This window comes from Balaenoptera physalus, assembly GCF_965194825.1.
Source record: "Balaenoptera physalus genome assembly, chromosome: 7".
Classification (NCBI taxonomy): Eukaryota; Metazoa; Chordata; class Mammalia; order Artiodactyla; family Balaenopteridae; genus Balaenoptera; species Balaenoptera physalus.
Genome location: NC_138886.1, coordinates 86,344,277 through 86,368,074, shown reverse-complemented (window position 1 = coordinate 86,368,074; position 23,798 = coordinate 86,344,277). Strand labels below are relative to the sequence as shown.

The following is a 23,798-nucleotide window of genomic DNA, read 5'->3' as shown; positions in this document are numbered from 1 at the left end:
GCATTTCTCCAAAGAAGACATACAGACGGCCACGAAGCACATGAAAAGATGCTCAACATCACTAATTATTAGAGAAATGCAAATCAAAACTACAATGAGGTATCACCTCACTCCTGTTAGAATGGGCATCATCAGAAAATCTACAAACAACAAATCCTGGAGAGGGTGTGGAGAAAAGGGAACCCTCTTGCACTGTTGGTGGGAATGTAAATTGATACAGCCACTATGGAGAACAATATGGAGGTTCCTTAAAAAACTAAAAATAGAGTTACCATATGACCCAGCAATCCCACTACTGGGCATATACCCAGAGAAAACCATAATTCAAAAAGACACATGCACCCGAATGTTCATTGCAGCACTATTTACAATAGCCAGGTCATGGAAGCAACCTAAATGCCCATCAACAGACGAATGGATAAAGAAGATGTGGTACATATATACAATGGAATATTACTCAGCCATAAAAAGGAACGAAATTGAGTCATTTGTTGAGACGTGGATGGATCTAGAGACTGTCATACAGAGTGAAGTAAGTCAGAAAGAGAAAAACAAATATCATATATTAATGCATGTATGTGGAACCTAGAAAAATGGTACAGATGAGCCAGTTTGCAGGGCAGAAGTTGAGACACAGATGTAGAGAATGGACATATGGACACCAAGGGGGGAAAACTGCGGTGAGGTGGGGATGGTGGTGTGCTGAATTGGGCGATTGGGATTGACATGTATACACTGATGTGTATAAAATTGATGCCTAATAAGAACCTGCAGTATGGGCTTCCCTGGTGGCGCAGTGGTTGAGAATCCGCCTGCCAATGCAGGGGACACGGGTTCGAGCCCTGGTCTGGGAAGATCCCACATGCCGCGGAGCAACTAGGTCCATGAGCCACAACTGCTGAGCCTGCGCGTCTGGAGCCTGTGCTCTGCAACAAGAGAGGCCACGATAGTGAGAGGCCCGCGCACCGCGATGAAGAGTGTCCCCCGCTCGCCGCAACTAGAGAAAGCCCACGCACAGAAATGAAGACCCAACACAGCCAAAAATAAATAAATAAATAAATTTATTTAAACAAACAAACAAAAACCGACATACCACTCGGGCAGCGGTTTTTAAAAAAAAAAAAAAAAAAAAAAAAGAACCTGCAGTATAAAAAAACAAACAAAACTACTAATACTAAACTTTCATTGGGTTATTTGTATGGAAATATGTTAATATAAATGTTTCAGACATTACATGAAATTTCTAAAAATCTTATATTTGTATTTGTATGGAAATATGTATGGAAATATGTTAATATAAATGTTTCAGACATTAAAAAAAAAATCAGATAAAGATAATGTAACAGTGGTGAGGTGTTAAAATAAAAAGGGGAAATGTAATTTAAAAAAAAAAAAAAAAAAAAAAGACTCCCCAGCTAATGTGTTGCTCCTAATTTAACTGGCCTCTGAATGAGAGCCTCAGCCTTTCTCAGAGGCAAAATTTCCCAAACGAAGTGACTTTAAACTGCTAAGTAATTGCAAACTAGGGGGTTTTATCACAAGAACAATTGTTATTGTTCTTTGATTATTTGCTCAACAGGATTGTTCGCTCATTACCATTAGAACCATTGGGACTTTGATGTAGTGCCCCTTGCAGCACATAAATATTTTATAAGACAGACTGGAATGGATGGTCCCCCAAACCTGCTTGGCCTGGGAGAGCTGTTGATTATCTTGACTTTCTGAGTGTTTGGAGAATCTTAAAGCATATTTCATAAAGAAATGAATAGCCCATACAATTCATTCAAGTAACTTGCAGCTTATGACCCCTGTTGTTTGGAGACATCAATTTTTATTTAGCCCAAGGATCTAGGTTATGAGCTCTGAGGTCATCCCGCAGAACCAGTCTCTTGATGGTTCGACAGTTTTGAGATGCAGCCTATTGTACCTGGAGCAGAAATGGGAGGGAAAAAAGCCCTCTATTTTAGACTGTTCCTCATCAGCTGTGTGATGTGGATATGTCGTTGGACCCCTCAGAGACACAGGCAGAGAGAATTGGTGGGAAGAGTATGAACTTTGCAAGAAGAATCCACCTGCTGCTCCAGTGCTCAGCTGCTTGTTATCAGGCGAATCACTGAACTGCTTTCAGTTCCCTCCTCTTGTGCAACAACCACTATCTTGGAGAGTTGCTATGATTATTGAATGTGATCAGTTATGTGGAAACATTTCATACTTGCTAAGATATTATTTTTCTCATCTGTAAAATGAAGGAATTCGATCAGGGGATTTGAATTGGCCCTGTATTAGTTCCCTGTGGCTGCCATAACAAAGTACCACAAGTTGGGTGACTTAAAACAACAGAAATGTATTCCTGCACATTTCTGGTGGCTAAATCTGAAATCATGGGGTTGTCAGAGCTGTATTTCCTTTGATGGTTCTAGGGGAGAAACCCTCCTTGACACTTACCACTTATGGGGGTTCCAGGTGTTCCTTGGTGTCTGGCTGCATCACTCTAGCCTCTGCCTCTCTCTTCAGGATGTGAAACAAGAGGAACTCATACATTGCTGGTGGGAATGCAAAATGGTACAGCCTCTCTGGTAGGCAGTTTGGTGGTTTCTTACAAAACTAACATACACTTACCATACAAACCAGCAATCATGGTCCTTGGTATTTACTTAAAGGAGTTGAAAAGTTATGTCCACACAAAAACCTGCAAGAGGATGTTTATAGCTGTTTTGTTCATTATTGCCCAAATTGGAAGCAACCAAGATGTCCTTCAGTAGGTGAATGGTTGAATAAACTGTGGTTCTTTCAGACAATGGGATATTATTCAGCACTAAAAAGGAAAGAGCTATCAAGCCATGAAAAGACATGAGGAAACTTGAATGAATATTATTAAGTGAAAAAAGCTAATCTGAAAAAGCCACGTTGTGTATAATTCCAACTATGACATTTGGGGAATGGGCAAGACTATGGAGACAGTAAAAAGATCAGTGGTTGCCAGTGGCAAGGTGGTGGGGAGGAATAAATAGGCAGAACACAGAGGATTTTTTGGGTAATGAGAATATTCTGTATAATATAATCATGAATATATGTCATTATACATTTGTCCAAACCCATAGAATGCACAACACCAAGAGTGAACCTTAATGTGAACTATGGATTTTGAGTGATGATATGTCAATGTAGGTTCATCCTTGGTAACACATATACTACTCTAGTGAGTGATGTTGATAATGGGGAGGCTGTGCATGTGTGGGGCAGAGCGTGTATGGGAAATCTCTATACCTTCCTCTCAATTTTGTTGTGAACCTAAAACTTCTCTAAAAAGAAAAAATGGGGTCTTTTTGAAAATATGAAGCAACTCAGCATAGGAATCTGGAGCTCCAAGGGGAGATCTGGGATAGAGATGGGAGTTTAGTAGCCATTAGAAAACAGATGGTAATTAAAGCCATGGGCTGGCCTTGGGAGACTACTACCAAGAGGGTCCCTGAAGAGCTCCAGAGGGGTAGAAGACAAAGCAGGAGGGCATGTGACAAAGGAACCAAGACAGTGTTGCAAGAAAAAGGGAGCAGTCGACAATGTCTAATGTTCCTGAGAAGTCAAGAGGAGAACTGAAAACGTATGCTGAGTTTAGCAACATGGAAGTCATCAGTGACCCTGGTGAGTGTTTATTCAATGGGCAAATCGGGTTCAAAGCTAACCCACAATAGGTTGTGAAAATGGAGCAAGTTTTTATAGTCGTTGACCCTTTTTACATTTTCTCACAAGTCTTGACTGTGAAATGGTAGCTGGAGAGGAGAAAGGGGGGCAAGGGAAGGATTTTGTTTGTTTTCCTTTTAAGATGTGAGGGATTTGAACATAATAAGATAATAAGACAGATCCATTTGAGAGGAGGTAGTTGAATGAACAAGAAGCAGACACTCAACAGTGGGGCAGGGTTTGCTGAGACAGCAAACAGATGGGCTCCAAGGCTCAGATGCAGGATTGGTTTTAGGAGGAAGGAAGGAGGGTCAGATTAGAGGCAGATGTAGTTCGATTTCTCACTTAGGCAGAAATTGAAGAGCTCCTACCTAAAGCTTTTATTTAATCAATAAAGTTGGAGGTGAGGGGCTGGAGGTTTGAGAATAGGTGGGTGAATTGATTGGAGAAATGTCCAACAGTGTTGAAGGCCAAGTGTGGCTTTATGAATCTATGGTGAGCCAGTTGGTATGACTTTCTCCAGTGGAGTGATCAGTGGAGAGAGCAAATAGCTGGGTTTATCCTGGAGGAGGTGATGGAAATACAGGAGGGCAAGGAGTTGAGAATATTGCCAAGAATGTTAATGAAATGATGCCTTGTGGGACCTATGCTGGAAAAGGAAGTCTGGAACAAAGAGGCTGGTAGATTACGAAAAAGTAGAGGATGACTACCAAACCCAAGTTCACCCCTCACTTCCTCTGTGAACGCTTCCCCGGTTACCTCACGGAGAAGGGATTCTGCCTTCTTCCTGGTTCCTGAGGAATCCATGTGCATATCATTCCTCACCTGATGCAACAGTTATTTGTATTTATGACACTCAACAAATATTTATTGTACTTACTATGTTCTGTCAAAGAATAATACAATGACCATCAGAGAGAGCCATACATACATAACTATACTACTACTACTACTAATTATAATAATGCTGAATTTATTTACTTGTCAGGCAAGTGAAGAAATTCACTCGTTTTCTGGGAGGAGAAAACTCAGGTTTTTTTGTTTTAGGAATTAGGAAAAATAGGTTTCATGGTAGCTATGCTAATTGAGGATTGACAGCATGTACCCTGGATAGGATGGCTTAGAAAAAGTCCCTTGTTCATTGGTCACAAAAGAGTCTTCGGTGAGTTCTACTATGGGTCTAGCATCCTGGGTCTCTTCAGCCAGCTAGAATGAGTTGAGGTGAAGCAGCATTCCGTTTTGATATCTCCTCAGCGAGTGCTGCTCTAAGTAAAAACATTACCCTTTTACAGTACGATGCATTGTTCTATGTCCTGGGGCAGCAAGGGCAGTTCCTGCCCTCCTTGGAGCTTGTAGCCCAGTGTGGGGGGCAGAAAAGGTACCAAGCACTGGAATAATTAGATGATGGAGGAGGTCCAAAGGGCAGTGAGGGCCCACAGGAGGGTGGCTGACCCAGCTCCGGGGAGCTGGGCCTCAGAGACCTGTCTGGTGGCCAAGAATTACCAGGGACAAGTGAGCTCAGGGAGAGGGGTGAACTGTTTCAGGCAAGGAAACAGCAGGTGGCCCAGGCTTGAGGCAGGAGAGAACTGGGCTACAGAGATCTTGGAAGCCAGACAGGCTAAGAAGTAGACTCCTGAGGCAGCTTCTCTGAGTTAGAACCTGCTAACCCTGCTGCTTAGCTGTGTGACCTTGGGCGGGCTACTTAATGTCTCCAAACCACAGTTTCCTCATTTGTCAAAGTGGAATCATAGCTGCTTTTATTCATAAGGGTGTGTGGGATCAAATGAGATAATTTGTTTAAAACCACACAGCACAATGCTAGGCATTTAATAAGAACTCAACAAACGTTAGCTATTATTATTACTCAGAGTCAAAGTATGCAAAAGAAGGAAGGAATTTTGCAAAAACATTTAGTTTCACCTCCTTATTTTACAAGTAAGGAAGCTTGGCCCAAAGAGATTGACATTCATAAGATAAACTGGTTTCTAGCAGAGCTGGTCCTGGAATCTGGGTGTTTTCCTTCTTAGTCTCATCCCATGCTACAGAAGCAGTATGTTTAGTGCTTGGGTTCAAATCCCCACTCAGCTACTTATTACTGTATGGCATTGGGCAGGACAGTAAACCTGTCTAAGCTTTATGAAAATGGAGCTAAGAACCTCAGGAGATTGTCATAGGGATTAAATCAGATGACAGGCAGTGAAGACACATTCAAGAAACCCAGCCCATGGATGTTCCATTATGCCCTTTTTCTTTTTTTCTTTCTTTCTTTTTTTTTCTTGAGAAATTACACTTGGAAGAATTTATTAAAAGGAAAGATTTGGACATACGGGCAACACTTGGTGTACATGAATATACATCACTGCATCATACATTATTATTATTATTATCACTTTTTTTTTTTTTTGGCTGCATTGCGTCTTTGTTGCTGTGGGCGGGCTTTCTCTAGTTGCAGTGAGCGGGGGCTACTCTTCATCGCGGTGCGTGGGCTTCTCATTGCAGTGGCTTCTCTTGCTGTGGAGCATGGGCTGTAGGCGCATGGGCTTAAGTAGTTGCACTACATGGGCCCTAGAGTGCAGGGGCTTCAGTAGTTGCGGTGCGTGGGCTCAGTAGTTTTGGCTCGCGGGCTTAGTTGCTCCGTGGCATGTGGGATCTTCCTGGACCAGGGATCGAACCCATGTCCCCTGCTTTGGCAGGTGGATTCTTAACCACTGTGCCACCAGGGAAGTCCCCATTATTATTTTTAAAAACAGTAACAATTCAATGGATATCATCAGTAGGAGTCTAGTGAGAAGTGTTTTGGTATACTCACAGAGTGAAATACTTTCCATTAGTTAAAAGAATCTCCAGGTGATAGTCTTGTGAGTGGTTTGTTTTTGTTTGTCTTTTAAATTTTAAATTTTTTATTTTTTTATGACTTCATCATTTAAATGTTTATTTTATATTGGAGTGTAGTTGATTAACAATGTTGTGTTAGTTTCAGGTGTACAGCAAAGTGATTCAGTTATACATATACATGTATCTATTCTTTTTCAAATTCTTTTCCCATTTAGGTTATAACAGAATATTGATCTCTGCTCCCACTGGCCTTTATTGGCTCCCACCCAGACGGCCCTGGGAGCCTCCCACTTGGTGTCTCTTTCTCCATTTTCTCTCCACTTCAATCTACCCCAAGCGTTACATCTAGGATAAGTAGAATCTTGTCGCATGTCATTTGTCATAAAACTTTGAAGGTTCTCTGCCGTCCTCAGTGGTGCTTCTCAAACTATTTGTGGTGAAAGACTGGTTTTAAAAAACATTCCCAATCCATCATGGGTCATTGCTTCTGTAGAATACAATAAAAGTGAATTTCAAGAAAAATGAGATTAAAAAGACATAAAATACAGGTCCCAATTTTTTATTATTAGGTTCCTTAGATATACATTTGTTGTCAAATTGCTGTGACTTTTTACTCCCAATCTCTATACTTATCGTAGACAGGTAATGAACACTGCAGACCAGACCCCACCTGCAGTGGCAATGGCCTCCAGAACTACATTCAAACGCCTTATTCTCATGTTCAAACACTCCATAGTCTCAGCCAATCTACTCTCCAGTCTTCTCCACTATTCTTCTCTCATCACAACCTTCCACCTTGTCAATCTGGTTGGCTCACTGTCCCTCAAACTCGACTCAGCTTTCTTATGCTATTTCTCATTCTTTTTAACTCCAGAATGTTCCATCCTGTATATCAACCCTCAATACCTATCTAAATTCTAACAATAGCAGTAGATTAAGCATCTATTAATTTTCAGGAGCTAAGCTTTTATGCATGATTTCATTGAACCTGTATAACAGGCAAAATGCTAATGTTTATAATTATTTACTTTTTTTATAGGTTAGAGGAGATTCAGTGTTATCTCAATAATGACAATCATTGGCTGAGGGATGATCACTTATCTGGACCAGTGAGAGTTCAACATTGGATTTTTGCTGGAACCGGGGGGTGGGGAGTAGCTGAGCTGGTAGAACATAGGTCTGGAAATGCCTTTGGCCATACATGCTCCTTCAAGGGGAGAGAGTGTCTGAGTGATGACACACAGAGGAAAAGAAAACTGAGAGCTGCAGAGAGACGCTTGCCTCACCCCAGTTCCTACACTTCTTCAGTTATTATTCACCTAGTTCCTCATTGAAATCAAAGAACTTGTTCTCCAGCTCCTGGGACTATTGCTTGGGCAGAAGAAAGCTACCTCTCCTATGTCATGACCCTTCCCACAGCAGCCTAGAGCCAATGACAGGTTGACACGGGGATAGAAGTTCTGGCCCCCTTGCCCCAGCTACAGACTACTCTGAAGGGTCACCCCAGCTTCAGAGGTCCCCACAGGGCTGGCTGAGCCTTCCTGCAATTGCACCATGAGCTCCATCCTGCTGCTGCAATAATCAGCCAGTTTACTATCAGCAGGGGTAAGAAAAGAAAGCTGATTTTTTAGGTAGGAGAATGGATCACTGGGGAGTGGGGTGGAGCAGGAGAGGGGGAGCCATCATAGAAATGGAGCATGGTGTGGGAAGGAGTCTCAAGGAGTCAATGGGTTCAGTGCAGCTGTAACAAAATTGGTAATGGCTCACACACTACGCAAATCTGCAGTATTGTGTGAGGTGAATGTGTTTTGTGATGTGTGAGGAGGTGAAATTGTTGCAGCACAGGGAGAAATTCCATGTGCAGAGGTGTCCACTGTCCTCTGGTCATGCACCTTCCTGACTCTGGCTAACACCCGGGTGATGGGTTTATGTATCTTGACCCAGAAAAGAGCTAGTCACAATCAACGACATGATGGATGGGACATAACTGCACAACAGGCAAGTACAATCTGAGTCTCCATTCCCAAGTCCCTTCAGCCCCTTTTTGATGACAAGGGAACTTTCTTCTGTTCTGATGAAAACAACAGTTGTTGAAATAGAGCAGGACCCTGTAAGGGCTCTCTGGGTACAAATTCTTTCTGTGTCTCATCTCTAGTTTGTAGGAAATAGGCTTCATTCAGCCTTCTAGACTTTCCCTGAGTTCCAAAGGGCAAATTCAAATAGTTGCTAATCATGGAAGGAAGGGAATGCAGAAACAAAGGAGGAGCAGTCAAGAAACAATAGTGCAGCCCTGGGGCAGCGTCCTGGTTCTTTCTCAAGTAGTATATACAACAATATCTTTGAGTTCTTCTGCAGGCACTAAGGCCCCTACCTGGGTGGAAGGTGGTAACTTCAGGCTGAGCCCAAGATTCCTGAAATACTGCCCTATTACCAACCAATCAGAGGAAAGTCTGCACACAGTGGAAGATAATGAAGACTCTGACCCCCTCCCCAAATGATTCTTCCTTTAAAAACTTTCATGGTTGGCTTCCCTGGTGGCGCAGTGGTTGAGAATCTGCCTGCTAATGCAGGGGACATGGGTTCGAGCCCTGGTCTGGGAAGATCCCACATGCTGCGGAGCAACTAGGCCTGTGAGCCACAACTACTGAGCCTGCGCATCTGGAGCCTGTGCTCCGCAACAAGAGAGGCCACGATAGTGAGAGGCCCGCGCACTGCGATGAAGAGTGGCCCCCGCTTGCCGCAACTAGAGAAAGCCCTAGCACAGAAACGAAGACCCAACACAGCACTCAATCAATCAATCAATCAATCAATCAAAAATCTTTAAAAAAAAAAGACCCCAGCCCCTCGCCTTCGGGAAGGTGGATTTGAGATTTGTTCTCCTGGTTCCTCGCTTGGCTGCTTTGTGAATAAATCCTCTCTTTAAAAAAAAAAAAAAAAAAACTTTCATGGTCAAGCAGAATCTTTGGAGTTGGTTCTTGGACATGAGTCTGCCTTTTCCCCAGGCTGCTGGCCTCCTGAGTACAGCAAACTTTCCTTTCCAACCAACACTTTCTTGAGTATTGGCTTCCTCAGTTTAGTAACATTGTCACTACTCATATAACAAAGCTTACATGGCATGTACTTACTATAGGTTGGGCGTGGTTCTTAAACACTGTACCTGCATCATTGTATAATCTTATGAGGTGGCTACAGTCATTAGCCCCAATATACAGATGAACCAAATGTTGCTCAGTGAGGTCGGTAACTTGCACAGGCCTATACCACCAGTAAAGGGTAAGGCTGAGACCTAGACCCAGGCCATCTAGCTCCAGAGTCTGTGTACCTGACCACCATGCAAAGTGGCTTATATCTAAGGGGATGGTTTGTCTTGTAAGTAGTGGGCATCCCTTCATTATGGGTAACAGGGATCAATAGCTGAGCTAGACAGAGGTCTCTTCCATGTACTTAGTGTGTCCTCTGTGTCCGGCTGGGAGTTGAGCACTCTGCCATCATATCACGTCTTGCTCATGACACCCCTCCGAGCTGGAACAACCATCCTACTTTACCAACAGATAAACTGGGTTTAGCAAGATTGGGTAACTGGCTGAGGTCTCCAGGCTGGGGAGAACTGGAGCTGGGAATCCAGCAGGCCTGCCCAACTCCAATCCTGAGTGCTTCACCTCTTACCAGGGATGGTTTCCAAGGGATTAAACTTCAGGAGGGCTGGGCTGGACTTTTACAGTCCCATCAAATCTGAGATCCCCAGAGACTAAATGTCTGACACATAAATGGGCAAACACTTGAATAGAGCTGCTATAACTAGTGGCCAGGCCAAAAATACTAGTCATTACACTTCAAATTTTATATTTAAGGAAATATTTCTTTTCCAAGGCCCTCCCCCCTTTTTAGCTCTCTGCAGTATTTCTCCTGAAAAGTTGCCCAAGGAGCAAAGAGTTAACTGGGTCCTCAAGGGTCTGCTCTTCCTGCTATCTGCGGTGGCATCAGCCCCCCCTTGCCTCGGGCTATGTGAAGAGTCAGTAGCTGTCTTTCCTGGTGGTCCCACCAACTTACCTCATCCAGTGCTCCCCCATCTGACAACCCTGGGCACAATCATCAGCACCGAGGTCCCCACAGCTGAACTCAGCAGTCAGTTTTCAGCTCTCATCTTGCTGGGCCCACCTGCAGCATTTGGCACATGGGTCAGCCCTGAATCCGGTACAATAGTACAAAACTCATCAGTTACAAAAAAGGTTGGGTTCAAATTGCATTTCTGGCAAACAGAACAAATGAAGGTCACCTGTTTAGATGGTTAACCCCTTTTTACTAATATTTATAGAGACGACACTTAAGATTTGTATTTGTCCTTGACAAGTCAAGTTCCGAATTACCTACCCCCTCTTTCTTTTTTTCTTTTGATAATAGTTACCTTCCTGAAATTTGCATTTTAAAGATGGCCTAGATAAGAATGCTTGGAGAAGACCTAAGAGGAGAAATGCAAGTTCCTCCTAGAAGAAACTTGTGTTACCTTAAGATCAGAAAAAAATTTTCTCAATACTTATAAGCCTCTTAAGACGAATAGGGGAGGTTTTGGGAGTCGTGAAAGGATTGGTAGGCTTTGGATTGTTTCTGTAGGACCTCTGGTCCTGTAAAGACTAGATGTGTAAAAGAAGGACAGCTGTTTTTAATTCCCCCTCCCGCTGCTGGTCTTCAGATCTGGTGATTGGGCTGCGTTTGGCGTTGCTGCAGCCCCTATTTTGGTAAAGTGCCATAAGGCACTGCACATAGGGAATCTCGTCCCACTTGTCTAACCTTTTGCAGTAAAGATCCAATTGCAGGGTGGTATTATAATTTAGAGACCCATTTTCTGGCCACTTTTCTTGATCTTCTAACAAGTACTGGGGCCAGGCAGCATTACTGAGAAACGCCATCTGGTTTTTCGCGTGGGTTGATACTCAAAAGATTTCCAATTTAGAATACATTCCAATGGACTACAGTTGGGAACAGAAATGTTGTTTCCTATTCTGATGTACCACAGAGAGGCAGCCATTCTCAAAGGCTGACTAACATGAGTTATAGATACCAGAGTTTGCTCATCTTGAGCCTGAAAGTGAGGCAGGAGATAGTTGGGCCCCAGGGTAAGCAGCTGGAGTTCGTTCCCTGTGGACAGAAACTCCAAAATATCAATAGCAGGACAATCGAGAGAGGAGGCTGGACCCTGCCCAGATAGAAGACAAAAGACCACATATTCCTCATTCTCGAAGTCAAGGACACCCTCCTGACTACACGTGTGCAGAAAGACTCCTTGGAGGTCAAAAAGTGAGGGGGCACCACCCCACAGTAAGTGATGCCAACCTACCCATAGGCCTCTTCGCTAGAATCCACCTTGGCTAAGAGATGCACATGCACACATAGGAGGACCCTGAGATATACCAAATACAGACTCAGAACCAGGCAAAGCAAGATGATTGGTCAAAGGAAACCCAGGAGAAATGCCCCATAAAAGAGATTCTATCATGAGGGCGCGACTCTCTCTCTGAGCCCGGCCGTGTGTCTATCCACAAGTACTGTACTCTTTTTCCTCCTAATAAACACTTTACTTGCTTCACGGCTTCCCGGGTCTATGTGGAAATTCATTTCTACACAGCTGACGGGCCAGGGCCTTGTCACTGGCCACTGGTCCCTGGTGGTCTAGTGGCTAGAACTCAGTGCTCTCACTGCCGCAGCCTGACTTCAGTCTTTGGCCAGGAACCGAAATCCTGCTTCAAGGCCATCCGAGATCAAAAGTAGTTTTTCTAAGGTCGCCGAGGAACTCAGTTTCAACTAATTTTTTTAAACAGATAAGATAATCAGATCCAAGTTTGGCAGTCAGTTTCTGCCATCTGGAAGAGTGATTTCAGGGACCCTGTTCGCACCTGTGTTCCCTGCACCCAGAGGTCTCTTGTTTCTTATTAAAAGGGAACTCAACCCCCGCACCCCTCCAGTCACAGAAAAGGTGGCTTCTAAACCCAGAGGTCTCTAGTTTCCCATAGGAAGGAATGCAACCTCCCAGAATAGTAGGAATGGAGTTCCCACTCACAGAGACCTGTGGTTCCTTACCGGCAGGAATGCAACCTCCCAGTTATAGAAATCAGAACCCCTGGACTCAAACCCAGGGTGAAATCAAATACCCAAGCCCAGTTGTGTGCTTCTCAAATTCTACTTTAATCAAAAGTGAGGCTATCCTGATATCCCTACCTATTATAGCACCGGTCCTGAATTCTACACACCCTCTGAAGTCTGCTGGTGTAACATGGAAGAGCTAAATCGGATTCCATGTTTGATCTGTTTCTTTGACTTTCACCTTTGCTTTTCATCGCTTTTGTTATTATAATCATACATAATGGCCTGCCTCAGGGAACCGTGCCCCTCTGCCTGAATGTTAAACTAAAGTGCCTCTGTTCAGCTCTCAGGGAGACAATCTGACCCTGCCCACGTGTGGATGGCTGGAAGAAAGAAGAAATGAACACATCCCCTCCCTGAGGCTGGCCATTTTAGGGGATATTGGCAAAACTTATGGCCTTTTTACTTTACTTCCTCATCTCCTCCCCTTCTGTGTGCTATAAAAGAAACTGACATCCAAACCCTGATAAGATGGTTTTTCAGCGACACTAGTCTGCCATCTTCTCGGTCTGCCAGCTTTCCAAATAAAGTCGTATTCCTTGCCTCAACAGCTCTCCGATTCACTGGCCTGTCGTTAGGCGAGCATGGCGAGCTTGGCTTCGATAACACTAGCACTGAACAGAGTCGTTCGCGTGACCACTTTGCCCACAGAGATCCAGGGGGCGAGCAGTCTCTGAACCAATAGATACCCAGAAGAACAATGTTTGACCAAGAGAACCCGGATGATCTGACCAATACCAGAAGCGAATAAGTCTACCTCACTCCTGTGTGGTCGGCTCCCCTTGTCCCTGGTCAGGGCACATGTCATACCAGAGTTGCCAGAAATTGTACTGGACTCAGTGGGTCCATCTTTTGGGGTGCTTAGCCAACGAACACACCAAGTACTTAAAAAAAAAATATATATATATATATATTTATTTATTTATTTATTTATTTATTTGGTTGCACTGGGTCTTAGTTGCGGCACGTGAACTCTTAGTTGCGGCATGCATGTGGGATCTAGTTCCCTGACCAGGGATGGAACCCAGGCCCCCTGCACTGGGAGCGCGGAGTCTTATCCACTATGCCACCAGGGAAGTCCTCACACCAAGTACTTTTGATCGAACAGAAGCATTTGTTACTTGTGACAAGGAGACAGGGGATAGTTCTCAAATCACTGCCTCACTAACAGTAAGTGCTCAATAAATGTTGTTCTATGAATCAGTGTATGAATTGCCTTAGGACTGCAGCAATGTGCCTACAAAGCAGTCAAGATGTGGCCTCAGAGCCCCTGGACTCAGTATGGTATCCAGGAGACACTTCCCTGTGTCTGTGACTATTTTCTCTGCAAAATGCAGTTGTTGGAAAGGAAGGTCCCCAACAGCTCTCAAATAACAGGAATCTTGAGAAGAGGCCTGAATTAAGGATCCCAAACCAGGCCATCAGACAGGTAAGGAACAAGGGAATCCACGTCTCCTGAAGTTGGTCAGAAGAGCCAGGTGACAGGCCAAGCAGGGGTGGACAGAGGGCAGGGAGCAGATGGCAGGTGGCCACGGTGGGGGAGGGAACCGGAGCGGTTAGAGCCGCCAGCCGGAACCCGGGAGCAGCTGGGCTGCAGCGCTGCACTGAGCCCCACGCTTACCCTTCCCAACTTACGTTTTATATCTTGGGGGGAAAATCATGATTGCACCTCTGTGGCAAGGTCGTTGTGGGGACTGAAAAAGACCATGTAGGTGGCCCGGAGCAGCGCTCCACCACGCCAGTGGCCGTGCTTGGAGGAGGCGTGGCGCGGCGACAGCAGAGGAAGCGGAGGTGGCGGTGGGCCGCGGGGGAGGGGGCAGCCCCGCTGTTGGAGGAACTGAGACTGGACGAGGATCCCGGACGGGGGATGGGGGTGGGGAGCGGAGTGGGCGGGGCTGCATTTGGAGGGGCGGGCCCAGGGCGTGGAGGTGTTCCTGTGGGCGGAGGGCGGTAACCCGCGCCTATAGGCTCCGCGGGACACCCCGCTGGGACCGGGCCCACTCCGAGCGGTGCTGACCCTCAGAGGCCGTCGGTCTGCGCTCCAGCCGCGTCCCACCGCGTCCTTCCGCCTGCACCTGCCGCCCAGCGCCCAGCAGCCCGGCCACAGCATGACGGACCAAGCGGCCTTCGACACCAATATCGTCACCCTGACCCGCTTCGTCATGGAGGAGGGCAGGAAGGCCCGCGGCACGGGCGAGATGACCCAACTGCTCAACTCGCTCTGCACCGCGGTCAAAGCCATCTCCACCGCCGTGCGCAAGGCGGGCATCGCGCACCTGTGAGTCAGGCCTCTGTACCCCCGACCCCTCACCTTGGCCGTGTCCTCCCTCTCTGGCAGGGGAACTGCCGGGCAGTCCGATGTCTGATCCTCTGCCCCTGCTGTCAGTCTCTCTGTCTGACATCTGGGACTCTCTCTCCCTCTCCCTCCCTCCCTCCCTCCCTCTCTCTGCCCCTCTGCAGAAGCTCAAGCCGCACTCAAGCCTAGTTCCCTCTTCCATTAAGCTTCCCACCTGGGGGCCTGTCTCACAGTCCACAGCTGCATCCATCCTGCAGCCTGCGCCCCTGGGCTGAGCAGCCTGCCTTAGCACCCCTCTGGCTTCCTCCTGATGAAATTGGCTGGCCAGGTGGGCACCAGGTGGGCACCTGGCCTGACTGCCATACCCATCCTAGCCTCAAACAGGAAAGTGCTGGCCCAGGTGCCTTCCTTTCCCTTTCTTTTCTTTGACCTCCTTCACTCCCTTTGGAATTGGGGTCCCAAGTCAGGTTTCTAATTCAGTATCTCCTTGACCCTAGACAAGTCCTGTTAGGAGCAGTGGGTGGAACCCCCACTGGGAGGAGGCCCTCTGTCCAGAGCTTTCAGGGCCGGCAGTGCTGGTGTGCACAGGGCCGCAGGAGGCCTGGAGTGGGGCTGGAGATGCTGTATTTCTAAGACGTTCTTCTGTGGTAGGTGGGGATGAGACTGCTGGTCCACAGATCACATTGTGTTTAGCAAAGCAATCACAGGACACAGGGGTTCAGAGAGTACCTTCTTGTGTGGCTTGTTGTAAGTAGCACAAGTGCCCTTTGGTTCATTCTGGTGTGCACGAGCATTTTATGTTTAAACTGGTCCTCACTATAGCTCAAGGGTGCCTGGGTTTTCAGATTGCCCACACTCCTCCCTAATATTTCCCACACTTAGGAACACCTTAAACATTGTGCACAGTGCTCTTAGCTGATCTGAAAAAGTATAACCCCTGCAACCTAGTTTCCTTTTCTGGTCAGCTCTTTGCCTTTGGTCCCACAGTATGGCTTGGTAGAGCTAACTATTTTTTTTTTTTAATTTTAATTTTATATTGGAGTATAGTTGATTAACAATGTTGTGTTAGTTTCAGGTGTACAGCAAAGTGAGTCAGTTATACATATACATGTATCTATTCTTTTTCAAATTCTTTTCCCATTTAGGTTATTACACAGTATTGAGCAGAGTTCCCTGTGCTATACAGTAGGTCCTTGTTGGCTATCTATTTTAAATATAGCAGTGTGTACATGTCAATCCCAAACTCCCAATCTATCCGAGCTAACTGTTAAGGAAGGAGTGTATCATCACATTTATTTTCAGATGTCAAGCAGGGATGGCCCTTGCTGGGAGAGGGATTGGGACAGTACGTTAGGAAGGTGGTGATTCCATTACTATTTCACCTATGGTCCCTCTAAATACATTTCTAAGGAGGCTGTGCTTTAGGAAACACACTCAATTAAAATCTTACTTCAAATTTAATTTACAATAAGTAAAAGTGTCCTAACAGCTTTACCTGCCTTTGAAAACCAGGGGGCTTCTTCAAAAAGAGTGCTTGTCATTTCTTGTATTATTTAAAAATGTGTCAGCACCTTTCACAACCCCAAAGAGACTCAGAAACACAAGATCTGCTTTGAGGTGCATCTTTCCCACCTTTTAAGTCATGTCAGATAGTGGGACCTTAGGTAGTGGGATTTTGATAGTGGGACCTGGACAAAGGGTGCTAATGTTGGCTATATAAATTATGTATATTTTTACACTAGGTACCTGTAAATACCAGGTTAAAAAATATTGTTGCTATAATTATAAATTCCTTAATAAGTTGCACTCAACAAACATTCAAACCACTCAGAAGAACACAACGGGAAAAGTGAAACCCACCTCTACCCATTCCCTGGGGTATCCACTATTCATAATTTACTGGTTATTTTACTAGATACTTCTTTTTTTTTTATGTCTTTTTTTAAAATTGGAGTATAGTTGATTTATAATGTTGTGTTAGTTTTTGGGTGTACAGCAAAGTGAGTCAGTTATACTAGATACTTCTTTATATTAATATAAATTTATACATGGATACATATTTCCATATGACTCTTTGTAAATAGCAAACAAAATGGAATCATACTTAACATATTCTTCTGCAGTTTGCTTTCATTATTCAACAGTATATATATTCAACGTCCTTCAATGTTAGGACATGTAAATCCACCTCCTCCTTTTTAATTGCTGCATTGTGTTCCACTGCATGGACATATCATGAGCTATTTGACATTTCCCATATGTTTGGGCATGCCACTGGTCTTTGACTATTTCAAACAGCATTGTACCTGTGAAATGGGTGTTGATGCATGGCCATATGGGTGGCTGCCAGAGGAGGACTAGAGCCTGGACATTAAGTACTCCTGTGGGAAAATAAGTTTGACTGTCTCAGTATCACATGTAGTTGAGCAGGGGGCAATAAGACAAGATCTCAACGTAGGTCTCCAGATTACACTCATGACTTCGATATCCTGGATGAAAAGGCCAGCATGCCTGCAAATAACTTGTTAGTGCTGATGACTTGCCCTAGAAGGGCATCTAGCCAGAGGGACAAGATGATTGCAGATTACAGGAACCTTGCGGAACCAGTTTATGGAGCTCAGCCATAACTCCTCATCAGGGACAGATCAGGAGTTTAAACGTAGAGCCTGGAGAGCTCTCTCTCTCTGTCTCTTTAGTTCTAGAAGAGACTGAGAGATGAGAATGATACAGAGCTTATACTGTAGGAAAAATATTACAAGTGTAGAATTATAAAACAATAGCGATCTGAAAGATACTTTCCTAGAGGTACCAAAAATATGATGTGGATGCAGAGGACTGTGGAGTATCAAGACAGGCATTTGCAATGGTCAGGAAAAGATGCTCATAGGCTTGATGGCTGGAGAGCATTTTAGGCTGGGCCATCATGTGAGGAAATGTACAAAGTAGGAAGGTGTTTCTGGAAAAGTTGCTCATTCAGTTTGACTGAAGCCTGGACTACTTCAAGTAATGTAGTGGTGGGACATTTGCGGATGTTAAATTGTGGGTGCATTGGGGGAACATCAAATGGCAAGGGTGAATACTTTATATTTGGGGAGATAAGCAAAGGGGAGAGGTACAGGTTTTTGAGTGGGGCAGTGGAATGACTGGAGATTCATCTGGGGCAGGTATGGCTGGAAGTATAGAGTTAAAAGAGAGAAAGCTAAGACATGTGGAACACCAACTGAAGAGGGGAGAGGTGAGGAAAGCAGCATTCAAAGCTAGGGGATTAGAGGGGAGGAGGGGGAGGACCTGGGAGAAGTCTGGGTGGGGATGGGGGAGAAGGACAGCAAGGGAGGTTCTCAAAGAACCCCTAGAGCAGGGCTGTGCCATTAAAAACAAAAACAAAAACGAAAAAACAAAAAGCCCCCCCAAAACCCAGAATTCCAAAGGAGGAGCTGAGTTTTAGAGGCTGGAGAAGGGTAGGAAGATGATGCCGACATTTTGGTGATATGGAACTTGAGGTGTTAGAGGGCCATCCAGCTGGAGATGTTGCCCAGGCTGCAGTTAGTTGCGATAGTCTGGAATTTGGGTGTGAAGAGCTGACTAAAGATTAGGCCACTTGGGGCTTCCCTGGTGGCGCAAGGGTTGAGAATCTGCCTGCCAATGCACGGGACACGGGTTTGAGCCCTGGTCTGGGAAGATCCCACATACCACGGAGCAACTAGGCCTGTGAGCCACAACTACTGAGCCTGCGCGTCTGGAGCCTGTGCTCCGTAACAAAAAGAGGCCACGATAGTGAGAGGCCCGCGCACTGCGATGAAGAGTGGCCCCCGCTTGCCGCAACTAGAGAAAGCCCTCGCACAGAAACGAAGACCCAAAAATAAAATAAAAATAAATAAAATAAATAAATATTAAAAAAAAAAAGATTAGGCCACTGGATTTTGGCACATTCACCCTCAGGCAAGAGGAAGAGGAGAAGAAAATTAGGAACCGGTTTAGCAGAACAGGAGCATGCAAGGCTTTAAGAGCACATTTTGGAGAGAGGTGGAGCTGGGCTCAAGTTCCTGGCTCTGCTATTTAACTTCTGTGAGGATTTAGGCAATTGGCGTAACATCTCTGAGCCTCCGCTTCCCCACTTGTAAGATGGAGACAACTGTTTTTTTAATCCTCAGAGAGTTGTATGCGGAGGATCTGAGTTCATTAAATTGATACTGTCATCATTGTTTTCCTAAGCTGAAGTTTTTTGTTTCTAGAAAACAGATAGCTCTATATTCTGCTTTTCATTCCTTAGTAGTTGCCCACATGCATTTCAACAGGGATATGTTCCAGGCTAGAATATTATATATTAAGATGACTTTGCTCCCTCAGATTGGTTACCGGAAACTTCCCATCATGCTCACGTGACATCAAGAAAACTTTCTTGTAAATATGAGGTCACCTCTGTTGTTTGGTGGAAGAAAATAATAAATAACTTTAGTTTTAATTTTGGAATTACAGGTCAGTTAACACATACTTGAGCTTCTTCAAGTTTGCAGAGTTTACAATCTTAAACTTCTGGAAATTTTATCATATGTATCTTATATTTCTTGAATTATCATGTCCATATTACCAAAAAGGAATTGTAACTTCCTTTCCACACCAGAAGCATAACCAGCCACATACCATCCTATTTACTCATTTTGGGCTGGCATGAACTCATGCCAACCTTGGGGTTTGTGGTCTTTGAAGCTGCTCTGGTTGACACCTCTTCTTCAATGTATAGTCGTCCCTAGGTATCCACCAGGGATTGGTTCCAGAACACCCAGCAGATACCAAAATCCGCGAATGCTTAAGTCCTTTAGGTAAAATGGCTGAGTACAGTCTGCCCTGCGTGATCTCGGATTCAAATAACTACAGGTGGAAATTCGCAGATGCAGAACCCCAGGATACCGAGGGCGGCCTGTATTTCTCATCCGACCTTTGGATGTTCTGGGCTGGGTGAATGGTTGGTCATTTACTTCAGAATCAATCCATAACAAGTCATGTTACCTTCGACTTCAGTAATAAGGATTAAATAATAATCTGCCTCCCTTTTTCTTCTAAAAATGAGCTCTTCCACTTGGCTCTTGTGCATGCTATCTAAAGGGCAGCCTACTTTACACTGCCATGCTGACATCAGAAGGGAAAGGTCTAGTTAGTTAGCAAATCAAGGATGTCATCGAAAGTTCTTCCCTAAGTGTGGCCCTGGCTCCAGTCCTTGTGTCTAGGGATCTGCTTCAGAAATGTTAAAGGAGCCTTTCCCCTGACCATCATTAACTGCAGACTTTATGGCTGTGAAATGGCTGTAGAAACCGTATGCAAATTTGAAAAACCATGCTAATATTTAGTCCAAATATCTAAGGATTTAAAAATACTGGCCAAATTAACCTATCCTTCTAAAGAGTTTCCCATCATATAAATTAAAATGACTTAACAGTTGTTTCAAATTTTCAGTGAGGTTTTTATAGTAAGCATAAAAGGAGATATTACAATACTCGCCCTGTGGTGTGGCCAAAAAAAAAAAAAAAAGAAGAGATATTACAGACAGCAGCTTCTCAAATTGATTTTTCTCCCCAAACTCCAGAAAGAGAAATTTTGTGTCTCCGGATGTTTAAAAACAAACAGTCACAGGGGCATAAACCCTGACAGCATAAACCACAGGATGCTGTGCTACCCTGAACAACTTGGGCTGCAGGGCCAACTAATATGAATAAAATTGAAGTGACATATCATAAGCATCTCAAATGAAATAATATTCCCAGGGACACTTTAGTCAAATGTGAACTTTGAGTGCTTTCTTTTCTTGTCAGTTACCTGTGACACTGTTCTGCATTGCCTGTCTTCCCAGAAGCTGCCTGAAAAACTGGTTTAGAAGTCATTTCCCCACCCCTTCATCAAACAACCTGTACAACCAATCTGTGGGCTCCATTAAGAACAATGATGGCTGCCATTAGCCGCTATGAATCGGGTGCATCATGTGGGTTAGCCCTCACCCTTACAAAGCCTGGAAACAATCAGGGAGCTGAGACAACTTGATGGAAGTCATATAATCAGTAAGAGGAAAGGCAGAATTTGAACCCAGGTCCCTGGTGCTGTGTTCTTGTCAGGACCCACCTTGCTTCTCAGCATGGTTGTATTACTGCTGAGGGGAGTTAGGGATGGGAAGAGAATGATACCATTTCTTGTTCACTACCTTGGTGCCAGTCTCTGTTCTAAGCCCTTTACCTATGTCAACTCATTTACTCCCCCCCATCCTCATCCTCATACATACTATGACATAGATACACTAAATTCCCATTTTACCAAAGATCAGAGATGCTAAGAGATTTGCACAGGGTTGGTTAACACGTGGCAGAGCTGGGATTTGAACCCCCATGGTCTAGAGTCCCAGCCCACGGAGGAAAGCGCATGATGCTGCTTCCTTTCCCCACTGCTCCTGCGCGTGGCCATCGGGTTATACAGTAAAGACTCTTCTTCTATCCTTTGGGGCTTTTGATGGAATGATGACTGATCAGCATGCAGAAGGGTATTGTTTCTAAGCGATTTTCTGAAAACTTATGAAGAAGATAAACTCTATGTGCTCTTCGGCTAATTAGTTCCTTGAGGATTTTCTTAGGGCTTTTTTCTTCTGTCAAAGTTGTAGAAGCCTTTCCTGCTTCCGGCTTTTCATTGATCCATGGAATGTGTTCCCTCGGGGGTCTTGCTTCCCTTCTGGGGGCCCCTCCTGAGGCATCTTGGGAGAAGCCTGACTGAGCGTTTGCCTAGTCCTGACTCATCATCCCTGGGCAGGATGACACAGGGCCGTGTGAGAAACTCCTCATGTCATGGCTAACTTCCTGCGCTAAGGTGCAACGTACAGAATCTGAGGTGATTGGGTATAGACTCAGATATTGTCACTATTGACATGGCAAGCTGGGAATTCATTCTCCTGAATCCTGTTTCTACCTTAGAATCACTTTCCTGGGCCTTCTCGAAGACTTTCCTAATACAAGGTCTCACCAAGGGAAACCCTCCCAGAAGATGACCTAGAAGAGTTATAAAGTGCCTGAATTTTGAGTTTGAGGGGCCCAGAATCATCTATCTCCATGTTTTTTATGCTTCACAAGCAACTGGAGGATAGATGGGGAAGGGTCCTTATGGTTAGAACAGAGGAGGGACCCTCCATGGGAGTAAAGAGGAGGAAGGAGGGGTGACCACCCAACCAGGCAGGGAGGTGGAGCCATCCCAGTGGTCTTCATGGTTTGGCCATGAAGATGGCCATTTCAGTTCTGGTGTGGTGAGTGTCCCCTGCAGTGTTCATCCTGCAGCTGTTATATGGCCCCTCCCCACTCCCCGTGGACAGGTGGTGCCACTCTCTGTGACCCAAGGGCAGGATCCACCTCAGAACCCTGGAACAGCAGTGAGGAACCTGGCTGGTGGTCTTGGCTGGACAATCCAGCTGCCCTGACGCTGACTGTAACCTCTTGTAGCCCACCGCATGGGAAAAATACTTTGAGGTTTAAAAAGTTACTTATATAAATGTGCACAGAGTAACTCCTCCCATTTGGAAATATGTGAAAAACAAACTCCCTGTTCCTTTGGATAAATTACTGACCCGGAGCTGTTCTTTGGAATCATTACTGGCTGGCTTCTTTGGGCTATTTTAGGGCTTTGTTATAGCTTCATTTTCGTTTGAAAAACATTCAAAGTATCCTTCAGCTGGAACTGCTCCTTTCCAGTGAGACCTTCCTTGACCATCTAAACCCCTTGCCCTGCCATCCCCCAGCATCTTGTTTCATTTTATTAGAGCGCCCGTCACTATCCAACGTTATCTTATTCATTCAAAAGCACTTGCTTGTTTCTTGTTTGCCTCACTCACTAGAATATAAGCTCCATGAGGGCAGGGATCTCATCCATCTTGCTCAGCACTGTAACCCCAGCACTCAGCACATGGGGACAATAGATATTTGTGGAATAAATGATCACTCACACAGGCCTCTAGGAAGCTTTTGAGTAAGAGGAACTGAGGCTTGACTGTTCTTCACCTGTCTCGCTGAGCCAGATACCCAGAACAAAGTGTAAAGTAGGCTTTTCCCATGCCTGCCTCAGGGCCTTGTCCACCTGTCCCAGCCTCCCAGGCCTCCCTGGAACTGTCCCCATAGGCCGGTCCCTCTGGGGAATGACCTTGAAGTCTACCGCTTCTATACTTATTCCTTCAGGCTTGGGTTTCTCTTCTCTTCAGCGGATGCTTTTCAGCAAGTATTGCTTGAGGGCCTACTGTGTGCTGGAAGTTGGGACACAGTGGGGGAAAGCATACCCTCTGTCCTCATCCTCATGGAAGTACAGCTTAAACAACCATGCCAACATGAAGATGATGAAGCCTGGGGGATCTTGGGAGCCCCCTCCCCTCCCACAGTATTGCAGATCCCTAATGAGTGCTCCCTTTAGCGAGCAAACAAGGGACTTGACATGAGGCGTGAAGGGCTGTGCTAAACCCTTTGTGTATGTGTGATAAGTGTGTAATCCTCCAACAGCCCTCCATTACCCTCCATGGTCACGATTGAAAAGGAGGACTCAGAGAGAGCAGGGGACTTGCAGAGCTGAGGGCTGAGCCAGGTCTCTGCCATGAAGCCCATGTTCTTTTCCATCAGCGTTATTCACCCTCCTGAATTAGTAGTGACTTTAATGGTAGAAGTGTCAGGCTAGGAAGGAGAGCCAATTGGTGCCAGCAGGGCCATTGAGGAAGATGTAGGCCATTGAGTTGTTGGCCCCTGCCAAGCCCTAGTTCCATCCAGAATTTGGCTGACTTCTTTCTTCGTCAGTGTCGGCCTCACAATCGAAGTGAGAAAGAGACTATGTGGAAAGAGAAGTG

General features: G+C 45.1%; 1 protein-coding gene and 2 long non-coding RNA genes across 4 annotated transcripts in view; 2 read left to right on the top strand and 1 right to left on the bottom strand.

Annotated features, from left to right (window-relative positions):
* The window catches only part of LOC309664556, a 365,050-nt gene that overhangs the window by 259,563 nt on the left and 81,689 nt on the right, over positions 1 to 23,798 (top strand). The window lies entirely within an intron of this gene.
* LOC309664535 lies at positions 1,410 to 23,102 on the bottom strand. Of its 2 annotated transcripts, none has more exons than XR_014265900.1 (3): positions 14,966 to 23,102; positions 10,567 to 10,701; positions 1,410 to 7,003 (listed from the first exon to the last, which is right to left on the bottom strand). It is a non-coding gene; the product is annotated as an uncharacterized lncRNA (long non-coding RNA). The 2 variants fall into 2 exon arrangements; XR_014265901.1 differs by having other exon boundaries at positions 10,567 to 10,674.
* Positions 14,601 to 23,798, top strand: part of FBP1 (fructose-bisphosphatase 1) — a 26,522-nt gene continuing 17,324 nt past the window's right edge. Inside the window, exon 1 of the mRNA XM_082469843.1 lies at positions 14,601 to 14,932. Coding sequence (XP_082325969.1) covers positions 14,763 to 14,932 — 170 coding nt within the window. The 5' untranslated portion in view covers positions 14,601 to 14,762. The remainder of the gene's footprint in view (positions 14,933 to 23,798) is intronic.